Below are 13,492 nucleotides of genomic sequence, written 5' to 3'. Positions count from 1 at the left end.
GGCAGGCGGCGATGGGCCCCCGGGCGGGCAGCGGGCTCCCGCCCGCTGCTAGAGCACACTACTAGATGTTGTCTCTCCTCCGCGGCCCGCGGTGTTCCGGTCCGTGGGGCACCCGGATCCCCGTGGTCCTCGGCAGCCGTCTCGAGTTGTGCTGAAGCCGACGTTAGACAATCCCCCCAACTTTAGTCTCTCGGGTGTTGGGCAAGCTCTGGTGCACATCTCGCCCGTGTTTATTTATCCTCAGATAACGTAAGGTCGTAATTGTTGAGGTCTTTAAATACTTGAAGACTGAATTCCAATATTATAAGGGAAAAGGTGGGTCCTTTTCCTCGTTTTTAAGGTTGCATGCTTCCCTAATCAATTGTTAGGTTAAAAGTGAAAAATTTAATTCTGACTTTGCCACGTCTGCACGTATTGAAATTTAGACTAACGAAAATGTCTTCAGACACTTAGGGGATAATTCTTTGAAAACTAAAGACTAATGTCTGGATTAATGTACCTTTCGAATTAATGTACCCTTTATTTGGGATTTTTCAGGGTTAAATAGGCTTCTGTGAATGTATGTTTTTAAGGGTCAACCCCTAAGTTTGTCATACATGTTTTAATGCCACTTTTCCAAACACTATTTGAATTGTTTCTGTTTTCCAGGATACATCTTGTAAAATGTCTTTTTACACATGATAGAACTTCCTGTGGGATTAGTTATATTTTTTCCTACCAAAATTTGCGAGACAAAATGACAGTCGTAGTCACTTGGGTGTCAACCCAAAGGCAATCTCTGGAGACTCAAAGATGGATAAAATTTAGATCTTGTTCTCAAGGAGGGAGGGGTGTGTGCATGTAAAGGATCATTAAAGTAAAATGCATCAAAATGTCTTAAATGCAATGGGAGAGGGGTGCACCCTGAATGCTTTGAGCTCAAGGAAGAGCATGGGGGGGGGGGGGCTTGCCTTTAAATAGGATCTTGATTGAATGGGCCTGCTCTGCTGGAAAAAGAGGCTTCTCTGAGTGCATTCTAAGAACATGCATCATTAATTTCATTCTTTAGCTTCTATCAGTGTGGTCCATGACTTCTGTGTCAGGCAATTTTTTTTCTATCATTTGGTGTCTTCATTGTTACTCTTCAAAACTTACTTTAGGGGTTTATTACAATAACCACCTATCCAAGCTGTTTTGGAAAAGCCATGGCTTTAATTCAAGAAATTTAATTATTTAGATTAGTCATATTCTCATTTCAGAGAGACTTGGGAGGTTTTGTTTTAACTGGGTATCATCAAATGAAAGCCATCTCTGGAAGTTAAGGGACAAGGATTAATTATGGAATGGTTGGGTAGTAATTGTTCAGGCAGGGGTTTTGCCCATTCTGAGATTTACTTAAAAATAAGCTCTTCATTTTCAGGTGACTTTCTGAAGATAAAATGTTATATATTCCAGTTAGAAAACCTAAAGTAAGATTTAAGTTTGCAAATATGTATAGTAATGTAATCATTTTCCTCCCCTGGTAAGTTCACACTTTTCCAAGTTGATTGCTACCTAATAGTAAATCCCTGGCTAATCAGTTTCATAGTCTATCAGATTTCATTGAGGTCCTTTTATCTTAACTCTTGATTGGCTGTCTAAATATATGGCACTTTTAAAAAAATATGCTTTTATTGATTTTAGAGAGAGGAAGGGAGGGAGAGTTAGAAACATCGATAAGAGAGAATCATCGATTGGCTGCCTCCTGCACACCCTCTACTGGGGATCGAGCCCGAAACCCAGTCATGTGCCCTGACTGGCACTGGAACCGGAGATCTCTTGGTTCATGGGTGGATGCTCAACCACTGAACCACACCAGCCGGGCAAGTGAGAATTTGAATGGGACTCATCTACTAAGATTTCATAGTTCATCACAGATCTGCTAAGCCACCTGGCATTGCTATCATGCTGGCTGGATTGCTAGTTTTAATTTGTTCTGGGCCATCCAATATTTGATTGGTATTAAGGGAGAGCTTTGCCATAGGGACACAAGTGCAGGTTGAGTTCCCCAATAGCTTGTTTTCAGTATATGGAAACCAGAAGAATTATTTACTTCAGACCTGTTTTTGGAAATTTCCTGTTGGTCTGGTATCATAGGTGAGAGACCCTGGACTTTGTTTTCTGTTTTTGTTGTTGTTGTTGTTTTAATATGTTTTTATTGATTTCAGAAAGGGAGAGAGAGTTAGAAACATCATTGGTCAGCTGCCTCCTGCATTTCCCCTACTAGGGATGGAGCCTTAAACCCGGGTATTTACCTTGACTGGGAATCGAACCCCATGACCTTCTGGTTCATAGGTCAATGCTCAACCACTGAGCCACACCAGCCGGCTTGGCTGGTTTATTTAAATAATGATTGCATTTAAATGAATGTTGTGTATGGCGCACACCTACTTTACTTACAGCTGATGCTTGGAACAGTGCCAGGTTGGCATTTTCCTCATTTTTTCAAATGAAACCCTGAAAGGTGGGGTGATTTGCCCAAGCCCAGGCAGCTAGGAGCAGAGTCGGGATCTGGACCTTCACCTCATTACACTGTATCAAAAATAATGTGCCTGCCCTAACCGGTTTGGGATACATTTTAAGTTAAATTTAGTTTTAGACTAATATTTCGATTCTGGTGAAGGGCATGTACCTTGGTTGCGGGCACATCCCCAGTGGGGAGTGTGCAGGAGGCAGCTGATTGGTGTTTCTCTCTCATCAATGTTTCTAACTCTCTATCCCTCTTCCTTCCTCTCTGTAGGAAGGGGGAGGGGGCCCTGCTACCAATCAAAAATAATGTGCCTATATTTTGGGGAAGTCATTTGATAGCATGTCTCATGTTGATGACGTAGTTCCATCTGTTTGATGTCTTCCCAGCAAAATAATCTGCTCTTATTTTTCATTACAGAGTCAACTGTTCATTTTATTTCAAAATTGGAGCATGTCGTCATGGAGACAGATGCTCTCGGTTGCACAATAAACCAACCTTTAGCCAGGTTTGTTTATTTTTTCTTTTTTTTTTTCCTGTTTTCACGTAAATTATCAAAACTTGTACTTTACAGAGCCAGTTAATAATTTCCATGTATAAAGGGGACCTTTATTTCTCTAGTTGTTTTATTTCCTATTTATGTTCATAAGTGAGCATAGCATGTTCGTTTGTTTCAATGGATGAGGCAGGTGAGTCACCCCAGTGGAAGGTCTGAGAGCATCATCCCCTGTTTTTATCACTAGAGAAACCTGTTTAAAAGAAGGTTTTAGTATGTGCATGTGGGCTAGGACAGGCCCTTGCCCTACCACCCACCCTGCAGCCTTGCCAACATTGACTGAGCCTCTTCCAGGCACGGGAGGTGCAAAGCGGGCTTTCTGTTCTTTGCTCTCCCTAGGCAGCCACCTTACAGGAGAGGCTGGGGTGACTGCCTTGCCCTCGGTTCTCCAGGCCTGGTGTGTTCCCTGTCTTAGACCCTTAGTCAAGGCAACAGCAAGTTGCATCATGACATAGAAACATTAAAAATGAAACTTAACACTAGAAGATGGGCATTCAGTTCAGTGTTTTGTGGCCAGTTTTATTCTGTTAATTGAGAGATGCCTGTTATCTTGGGTTTAGGTTGGCTATGATTTGGTTTAATTTTAAACATTTAGATTTTTGATATTTTTGGTTAACCGAAGAAAAGGCAAGACTTTGTACCCTGTAAGTGATCACTGATGTATTAAAGGGAGAATGAATGCACCTCTAATACTAACAGAAACTTATGCCCATGTTTACCAGAATGTTTGGAATTTGAAAAATTTGTTGATCTCCTTCTGACCGCCCATGAAGTCTGAACATGCAACTTCTATTTTTTGATTTTATTACTATTGGGTAACTATTGTATCTACCTCTGGAAACTGCTAGACTCTACTTTGAGTTCAATTGGTATAAGAAAGAGACATTGGTATTTTCTAATTTAAGCCCATAGAACACCCCACAATTTAACTTGCTTTTAGAAGGGGGGTGTGATGGCTTCCCTCCCCCCATCATTCCTGATTACCAAGTGATTAGTATAATAAAAATCTATCTTAGTAGCTTTGAACATGTCTCAAGTTTCAGAATATTGGAGAATTTGCTTTAAATTTTCTGTTCTAATTTTTTTAAGTGCTTTAATTTATAATTGAATTTTGCCACTAAGCCAGTGGCCGTAGATTGGGCAGTAACCAAGCACTTTAAGTATCCCCGGAGTATTTTATTTTGGAGGGCTGCTTACAGATGTACCAAGTGTTGGGTTGAGAAAGAAATTGTCCCCTGTTACAGTTTTCTTTAAGCTACCAAGAGACACCTGGCTTCTTTTCTTTCTGAATCATTGGTTGTGGGGAAGCATAGGACTTGTTTGGAAAAGTCAAGGCAGGGGTTGCCACCGTTGGCCATCTCTCCCTGGAGGCCCCCGACCTTTTGGGGGCTTTTTCCTTATAAACTTTCCAACCAAGTCCAGTGCTTCCCCACAGTTGATTACCTCAGTATGTTAATGTCAAGTTAATTTGAGCACTTTGGATCAAAACAAGGCAATGATTCCATTAAAGTTTGATGGCGTCATCTGTATTTGTTAACTTGAGTGTCGTATTTTGATTTGGTTGGCTGATTTTAGATAATCTTAACCACCCCTAATCTTAGTGGAACTGCATTGCCCCTTTTAAATGACAGTTCTTCCTAAACAGCCACTGCCAGGTTACCTCAGTGAAACTTAACATTAATTTTCCTGTTGAATAATTGGGCTCAGTATAGCTTCCCATTATTGTCATACTCTGGTAATTCCAGTTGAAAATATGAAGTTGGCTTTGGGAAACATCCGAGGCCCGGGATAGGTTGTCTTGGGCAGTGCTCAGGCCCTGAGTGGAGGGGCTGCCTGTCACAGGGGTGCTGCCTGCTGTGGGCAGTTCTTGCAAGTGGGTTTCCCAGCAGCAGGCCTTTGACTGGGGAGTGTTTACACAATCCCTCCCCTTTAAACATAGCTGGAAATGGAACTGGCTCATTCTGTAAAGCCACTTACAAAACTGCTTTGGACATATGTTGAAACTGAACATTTATTTTTCTAAATCGTGTTTTATTGGTTCAGCTTGTAAATATCTAGCATAATTCAATGTGGGTTTCTTTTTACGCTTCTTACAGTGATGTGGACATTAAGATTCATGTAATATATTAGTCTACTAACTTAAACATGGTTTGTTTTTTCAGACAACTTGATTTTAAGAAGAACGGTACAATGTAAGGTTTCAAGTCTGCCTGATCCAGTTTAAAGCAGAAGGGCTAAAAAGGATTTTATTCCCTTAAGAAGGATCGGAAAAGAGCAAATGTTTTAAGCTATTGTATTATGTAAACAGAGATCCCACCAAGAAAATGTCAATCTGATAGGTGTCCGGGACAGTTAGGAAACCATTTGGTGTGCTGTTTCCTACGAGACCAGAGAGCTGGATGGACTGCATATAGTTGGGTTATGCATTTGTTTTTTTTAAAAGGATTTTGTATGGGGAATATGATTATAATGTAAATTTTTCAACATCTTAGTGTCTGCTAACTTGAAGTGTAGGAAAATGCTAATGTCCTGTTATTTATCTTGCATTAAAACATTTTTAGAATGTGGGACTACTCAAAGTAACAATTATTTTTTCTTGGTTGCTGGCTGACTTGACCTAAGTCACTGCTCAAACTCTGTTTTCATAATATGATGGTTTGGGTGTACTCTTCAGAAGACAATTGTGTGACTTGCGGGAAACAAACATACAAGCGTTGAGCCATTTGCAAACAAGTTGTCTCTTTGCAATTGTCTAATATATGCACAGCAGCCAGTAGAATTCCCCTTTTTATTTTTTTTTCCCCGCAGACCATCTTGATTCAAAACATCTATCGTAATCCCCAAAACAGTGCACAGACGGCTGACGGCTCACACTGTAAGTCCCACAGTTGGAGAAATTTTTTTAAAACAATGGTGTTAAAGAGCCCACTCTTAATTGAGACACATAATGTTGGCTTCTGAGCTGCTGACATAGAGCTGTTGCAAACAGGACAAGGTGGTGGAAGTCCTTGGCGTATACAGCAAGGACTTGATACTTGGCTGCGTTCAGGAGGCTGTCCTAGGGAAGGTCGCTGACCAGGTCTCTTCCCTTGATTGACATTTGTTAACAAGAAGGGATCTGTCCATGTGACATTTTAACATTATCAGCCATCATTGGTCTTTACAATGACTGAACCCGGGCATTTATTAAGTTCTTTCTATAAAACTAATAATTTTAGGAATATTTAGGAATCAATAAGGTAAGTTGCCCAATAAGTGTGGGTTTATTTCAACTATGATTTTTCTTCTAGGAAATGGAGATTTCATGATATGTAATTATTGTATTTCTCTAATACAGTAATTGTGTCATTGGTTCATATGGGCACTTTTCTTTCCCAGTTGTCCATTGAAAGTTTTTCTAAGAATGTTTTGGTAGTAGCCTGCTGAGTTATTTGCACTCTTACCTGGCTTGAAACTTTGAAATGGAGAATGTTTACGCTCTGTGAACAGAAATACAATACTGGCATATCATGAGATCTCTGCATTGCAGTGCTAGGGTGCTCCGAGACCGCCATCAGCTACGAAAACATCTCTCCATCGAAAGAAATAACTTGCTTTTTTTCAGCACTGAGTCTTGACTGAAGCGATCGCCACAGGAAGCCGGTTAAGTGTTTACATTTAATTTTCCATAATATAAAGTTGTTGCGTTTTGTATTTCAGACCATTGCCCTCTTGAACATTTACCGTAACCCTCAAAACTCTTCCCAGTCTGCTGACGGTTTGCGCTGTAAGTTCATACAAGTTCCTTCCCTGGTTCCCTGGGCTTACGTGTCAGAGCTCAGCGTCCACTCCACCTGGTCTGCCGCTTCCACTAGAAGAGTCAAGAGCTTTTGTCCCACTGACCCTGACCCCATGGAAACCTCTGTCAGAGATTTGAACCGCTGCCCACTTACTTAAAAAGCAAAAAGATGTCTGTGAAGGGCACCCTTTACAATAGCTTGGAGCTGCCGCTCTCTCCTTTACCTTGGCTCTCATCCCAGGGGAGAATTTCCATGGAGTTAAGTGTAGAGTTGTGTTCGTCCCTCTGAGAGCAACAGTATTTGAAAGTTTCTCTCTCCTAAAAAAAATTGTTCTGAAATTACTTTTCAGATTTTTATTTCTTATTAGACATTTCCCCCTTAAACTCTATTTTGGAGCTCATGCTCTGAGAGCATTGTTCTGGGAATGTTTCCAAAGCAAGGGTCCCAAGTTGCAGTGACCCCTAAGTTTCCTCAGCATCAGCCCTGTGCTCACTCAGTCTTTAACCGGAATACTTTATGTAGGTATCTCCAACTTCAGGAGGTAGTTCACTGCATTTGGAAAATGTGGGGTACTTGGTGGGGAAATAGATCTAAACTGGGCACTCAGTAGACATTACTGATTTCTTTTGGTAGACAGTTTAAGTTTTGAACGTTGTCAAGAACGGGATATATATTAGAATCATTGGAAAATTCAAAAAACTAAAACAGATTTTTAGAATTGTTGAGCTGTAGATCAGTGTAGTCACCTGGGGGTAAATTGAAACGAACATCCTGGCCTCCTATTAAAATCAAGGCGTCCAAGCCACAGTTTGTTTGAAAGCTGTGAACATTAATAGAAGACGCTAGCAAAGGTAACGTGGTAGCACAGACCTAACTCCAGTGCAGCCTTGGCCCAGAGCCGTCCGTTTATGGGTGGCCTGCTCTGGGTGGGATGGTCCCAGCAGCCACCACCCACGCTTCCTTGCCCCACACTGGAGGTCTCCCAGTTATATACCTGCACGCACAGGAGCTCCCATGTCTGCAGGGTGGGGCTGTCTTGTCAAGTTTTTCTTCCCAGACACTAAATGTTTTGAGTTGCTAATACTGACCTGACAGTAGAGAAGTCTTTTCCCATATGTGAGGGTGGCAGGATTGATTAGTAGCCAATGGTTTAAAATACCTGGTTTTTGTTTTGTTCTCTTAAGAAGTAAGATCAATTAGATGGAGGGAAATGTTTATATATGGACTTAAAATTAAATGAGTGACAAGTAGATAATGGAGTAACAACAATTCACAGTTCTTTGCCCTACCTGTTTACTTGGGGACTGCGGGTTCTTTATTGGCAAAAGAATGTTGTGTTAGTTTTCTTGGTGTCTTTATTTGTGATTCACAGGGCTCTTGTTCTGCATATGCTACAAAATAAAAGTTTAGCTATATCGAATATTCCAGTTCTGGGGTCCAGATTGTATAAATTAAATGAGATTCTGATTCTGCAGTTTAAAAAAAATCAATTTAAGTTGATAAGCCTGAAATATTTGGCATCAGACCCTTTCAGTAAATTTCAGTCAGCTGGGTTCATCAGTTTTCCTAATACTAATGGTTCTTTTGACCATATCCATTCATCTGTAGAAAAATAAGTTTTCTGTGCTTTGGTTACACTTAATAGTGAATCCCAGTTTAAGAATGTTTCTGTACAAAAATTCGGTATTTTTCAGGTTGTATTACTTAAAATAGATTGAGTCATGTAAATTATGTTTTAGTTTATAGTTTTTAATCACTCATCTCTGCCTTTCAAGTCATTTTGATTGACTCAAAAATTTATAAAAGATAAAATATGCCCACATTCAAGCATTTTTAAATAGTTTCCTAGAAGTTACGGAAATATAATACTCCATGTTATAAAGAACAGAATAGGACGGTCATGATCAGCTGGTACTAGAGCCGCCACCCGACTGGATTGTCAGTGCTCCTCAAGCGGAGGGTGTAGAGGCTTTCCCTCTTCTTGCTTTTCTCGATGTGGGGAAGGAGTGAGTTTAAGCACTGCCTGCCCTTTGGAACGGCTCCTCCGTTTGGAACCTGTCTCTCCTCAGGGAGGAGGTATGTTCCTGATTGCCTCCCACTGGGATGGGCCATCAAGAGGAGTAGTAGTTGCCTGTGCTCAGTAAGTGTGGGTTCTAAACTGAGCTGGATTCCATAAACTCAACCAATATGCAGGGGGGCTAAGTGTTAGAAAGTAAACTTAAATCATTTTCAGAATCGAAAGATTAAAGTTCTTACCATCAAAGATAAAAAGGTTTTCAAGTCATGTAGGAACCGGCTCAGAGACAGCAGTCTGGGTAGAGAGCCCTGTGCCACAGCTCAGGTCCCTCAGTGGGTTCCCAGGGGAGGCCACTTGTCCAGGAGCCTGGCCCAGCCTAACAGCCTCTCGGCTTCCTGGGCTCCCTGGGCCAACTGTTTGGAATATCAGTTTATTGACACACCAGCTCGGTGACTTCTCAGATTTAGGTTAGGAGAACTTTAAAAATTGATAAAAGAGGTGATAATGAAGATAGAAGGGAAATGTGTAAAATCCACCCACAGAATATGCATGATTTCATTTAGTGCATGTAGGTTATGAAAAAGTAAATGAGGAAAATAGAAAATAAGAATGCTTTCTTCAACAAAGTATTGTAATTTTCCATTTACTCAAGGGGCATTCAAAATACTGTAATGGAACTTGGTAACTGTCCTACTGAGTATTTATGGTCATTTGGGTTTTAATCGCATCAGAAATAATTTTATAGCATCTGTGTGGCTGATAACCACTGAAAGAAACGAGTCAGGAGCATAAGCTTTTAATCACTCACCCTGATTCAGCTTTCATTGTAACCTAATTGGGCGGTGGGGGGAGGAGCATTAATTGGCCTCTTTTTTAAATTTTTTCATTAAAAATTTTTTTGAGCAACTTTTCCTTAAGATACTGTATGAAAATGTGACCCTTTGATGCTGATTAAAACTTGTGTGGTTTTAATAGCCAGAATGGAGACTGTCATAGGGCATTTAAAAGTCTCCCCACACTTTAAGATTTTAACACTTGACCTTGTGATGCAGTCTCGTCAGTGCTCCAGTAGAACACACTTCTGTCGGGTTCTCTCTTTAGATAATCTAATGTGTGTCACTGTAGCAGGTTGATTTAAGCACAAGTTTTAATTGGTCACAGCCCCTGCGCTAACCAGCAAGATTTCTGTTGTTTGCAGGTGCCGTGAGCGATGTCGAGATGCAGGAACACTATGATGAGTTTTTTGAGGTGAGATTAACTATTTGAGACTGATAGACCTATTCACCTTTATCTGTTTGGGGGGAATTAAAATCTGTCTCTATTAATAAAAATACTAAAAGATTCATTGTGTTCAATTCGTCTTTTATCTTTAACACGATCATGATCCTTAAACCACCGTTTTTCTTCCAGGAGGTTTTCACAGAAATGGAGGAGAAGTACGGCGAGGTGGAAGAGATGAATGTCTGTGATAACCTTGGAGATCACCTCGTGGGAAACGTGTATGTGAAGGTACGTGGAAGGTGACAGGGGGGAGTTTGGGGGAAGGATAAGGAATGCTCACCTTATTGTTTTAGCTTTTAACCTTGCCCGAATGCTCCTTGCTCTTGAACTTGTGCACATGCTGGAGCCGGCCTGTGGTTGCAGGGAGGAGGGCAGGCTGCCAGGGTCCTGCATCATCCTTTCAGGTCGGGCACCTTCATACCTGTTGGTTAGAGGCTGTTTGAACTGGGGAGAGGGACAGAGAGAAACATCAATTGGCTGCTCCCTGCACACCACACCCCCCACTAGGGATTGAGCCCGAAACCTGGGCATGTGTCCTGACCAGGAATCGAACAGAACTGGTGACCTCTTGGTTCATGGGTCAATGCTCAACCACTGAGCTACACAGGCCAGGCCTTTTTTTTTCTTTTTTTTTAAATAATGTTTATTGCCTACACAAATCATTACATTTGCTCTTTTAACCAATTGAATTGGAAAATCAAGATAACGTATTTGGCATGATTTTGGACCATCACAAGGTTAAATAGTCTAATTGTAAATTGAGGGTTGTCTGATTTTGATTGCACTATATTATTCCACCTTAATTACTTTGTCTGCATAAGTGCACAGCATATATTTGGATCAATGATTGAAAATGTGTTATTAAAGTGTGACGGCAAGCATTTTTGTTGTCTTTTCAGTTTCGCCGTGAAGAAGATGCGGAGAAAGCTGTGATTGATTTGAACAACCGCTGGTTCAACGGGCAGCCCATCCACGCTGAGCTTTCCCCCGTGACCGACTTCCGGGAAGCCTGTTGCCGCCAATATGAAATGGGGTAGATATGGACAGCCTGCCCGCTAGGGAGGTAGAGGAAGGGCGTGGTTATGCGGTGTGATGTTCATCTGGTTCTCCCCTCCAGAGAGTGTACACGAGGCGGCTTCTGCAACTTCATGCATCTGAAGCCCATTTCCAGAGAGCTGCGGCGAGAGCTGTATGGGCGCCGGCGCAAGAAGTGAGTGTTTCAGTGTGTCCATTCTGTCACTTCCTTTGCGTGTGTGTGTGTGGGGGGGGGGGGGGGTCCCAAATATATATATTATTTTTACTTATTAGTTTTTAAGTAAAGTTTGGCCTGAATGTCATCTCTGTTTAAAATGGAACTGCTTAGGCCCCAGCTGATTTGGCTCAGTGGATAGAGTGTTGGTTTATGGTCCAAAGGGTCCTGGGTTCGATTCTGGTCAAGGGCAAGTACCTTAGTTGCAGGTTCCCAGCCCTGGTCAGGGGCATGCAGGAGGCAACCAGTCGATGTTTCTCACATTGGTGCTTCGCTCTGTCTCTCCCTCTCCCTTCTACTCTCTAAAAATCAATGAAAAAAATATCCTTAGGTGAGGATGGATGGATAAATAAATAAATGGCACTGCTTAGAATGTAGAACAATTTTTTAAAATACATTTTTATTGATTTCAGAGGGTAAGAGAGAGGGAGAGATAGAAACATCACTGATAGAGAATCATTGGCTGCCTCCTGCACGCCCCACACTGGTGATCGAACCCGCAGCCCAGGCATATGCTCTGGCTGGGAATCAAACTGTGATCTGGTTCATAGGTTGTTGCTCAACCACTGAACCACACCAGCTAGGCATGTAGTACATATTTTAAATTACAAAAATGTACTCTATATTAAAATGTGCTCTTTGAAGAATATTCTGTGCGCATATTTTACTGCTTAAGGAAAGATCAAACCTCAGCAACTAACCAAGGAAATGGCTAGTGGGATCGATGAAAATGAGTTCCTGTGTGCAGTGTTCTATTCTTTCGTCGAAAGTCATCACTTCCTTCACATACTGCATGTCTCCATTGGGATGCCTTGGTTTTGGTGGGCTTGGTAGGTTTCTTGGCATTCCCCTGTGGACCACTGGCAGAATCTAGCAGTCGTATCTGTCTGGTCCTGGTATTTAAATGCAAGCGGTCATGTCATAAAACAGAGAGAAACCCGATGTCAGAGGGTGTAATGAGTCACTTTTCCTATGAAGATTGAGTTCTGACCCCAGAGGGATTTCACCTAACATACGATAGGAAATGCTGACATTGTGACTCTGTCCTATTATCAACAAAAACAAACATAGAAGAGGAAGAACCCTGCCCTCCCCATCCAGAAATCAGCTTGATGGCCACCGTACCTCTCAATTCTGAGATGCCCTTTTCCCCCAGACACGTTATTATCTGAAATTAGGGCTCATATTATAGTTGCAGCTTGCAGTTAAATTGACAGCATTTTTCTTTTTTTATTAACATCTTCGATTCTGTGGGATACAGTACTTGGTTTTATGTTGCTGTGGTTTTATGTTGCATGTTTTCATTTTGATGCCAAGGTTTTGTTTCTTTCCCTTTGTTTCAGGCATCGATCGAGGTCCCGGTCCCGGGAGCGTCGCTCTCGGTCTAGAGACCGTGGTCGTGGCGGTGGCGGAGGTGGTGGCGGAGGCGGTGGGGGACGCGAGCGTGACAGGAGGCGGTCAAGAGATCGTGAGAGATCTGGGCGATTCTGAGCCAGGCCATTTTTACCGTATGTCTGCTAGAAAGTGTTGTAGTTGATTGACCAAACCAGTTCATAATGGGAATTTTTTTAAAAAACAATTTAAAAAAACAAAGATGGGTTTCTGAATAAAATTTGTAGTGATAACAGTATTCTTGTAACTTTTTTCTTGTGGAAACTCCACTTTAAATTTCTCTTCCTTTACAGACCTGCACATCATCAGCCCTTGAAGTGAAGATTAATCTACATCAATCACTTTGGGTAGAAATGAGACCATACTTTTTCTTGTTTTTAATGTTTTTATTGATTTCAGAGAGGAATAGAAATATCAAAGAGAGAGAATCATTGATCAGCCATCTGCACACCTCCTACTGGGTATCAAGCCTACAACCCAGGCATGTGCCCTGACCAGGAATCTGACCATGACCTCCTGGCTCATGGGTCAACCCTCAACCATTGAGCTACACCAGCTGGGCTGTTGATTGATTTTAGAGAGAGGAAGGGAGAGGGAACAAGAGAGATACCTGGATGTGAGTTGCCTCCTATACCCACTTGATGGGGTATTGAACCCACAGTCTGGGCATGTGCTCTGACCTGGCATCAAACTGGCGACCTTTTGGTGCATAGGATGACGCTCAACCAACTGA

The 13,492-nt window shown here is 41.7% G+C and overlaps 1 protein-coding gene across 3 annotated transcripts; it reads left to right on the top strand.

Moving 5' to 3' along the window:
• Positions 1–2,882: 2,882 nt before the first annotated feature.
• U2AF1 (U2 small nuclear RNA auxiliary factor 1) lies at positions 2,883–13,199 on the top strand. 3 transcript variants are annotated; one of them, XM_014446238.2, is made up of 8 exons: positions 2,883–2,993; positions 6,741–6,807; positions 10,036–10,085; positions 10,248–10,346; positions 11,018–11,151; positions 11,236–11,328; positions 12,711–12,875; positions 13,053–13,199. In XM_014446238.2, exons 3-7 carry the CDS (start codon positions 10,056–10,058, stop codon positions 12,856–12,858), a joined length of 504 nt encoding a protein of 167 aa, XP_014301724.1. In that variant the 5' UTR covers positions 2,883–2,993; positions 6,741–6,807; positions 10,036–10,055; the 3' UTR covers positions 12,859–12,875; positions 13,053–13,199. The 3 variants fall into 3 exon arrangements, with proteins under 3 accessions (XP_014301724.1, XP_014301723.1, XP_014301725.1); XM_014446239.2 differs by lacking the exon at positions 13,053–13,199 and adding an exon at positions 5,850–5,916 and having other exon boundaries at positions 2,887–2,993; positions 12,711–12,997; XM_014446237.2 differs by lacking the exon at positions 13,053–13,199 and having other exon boundaries at positions 12,711–12,997.
• The last annotated feature ends 293 nt before the right edge of the window (positions 13,200–13,492 follow it).

The sequence above is a fragment of the Myotis lucifugus genome, unplaced genomic scaffold (genome assembly GCF_000147115.1).
Source record: "Myotis lucifugus unplaced genomic scaffold, Myoluc2.0 scaffold_520, whole genome shotgun sequence".
Lineage (NCBI taxonomy): Eukaryota > Metazoa > Chordata > Mammalia > Chiroptera > Vespertilionidae > Myotis > Myotis lucifugus.
This window is presented reverse-complemented; position numbering and strand designations above follow the sequence as displayed.

Excerpts from the sequence above, each read along its gene's own strand:
- U2AF1 (XM_014446238.2), top strand. The coding sequence starts at position 10,056 with ATGCAGGAACACTATGATGAGTTTTTTGAG. Across the intron at positions 11,152-11,235 it reads TGCCGCCAATATGAAATGGG|AGAGTGTACACGAGGCGGCT; the intron begins GTAGATATGGAC and ends TCTCCCCTCCAG. Across the intron at positions 11,329-12,710 it reads TATGGGCGCCGGCGCAAGAA|GCATCGATCGAGGTCCCGGT; the intron begins GTGAGTGTTTCA and ends CCTTTGTTTCAG.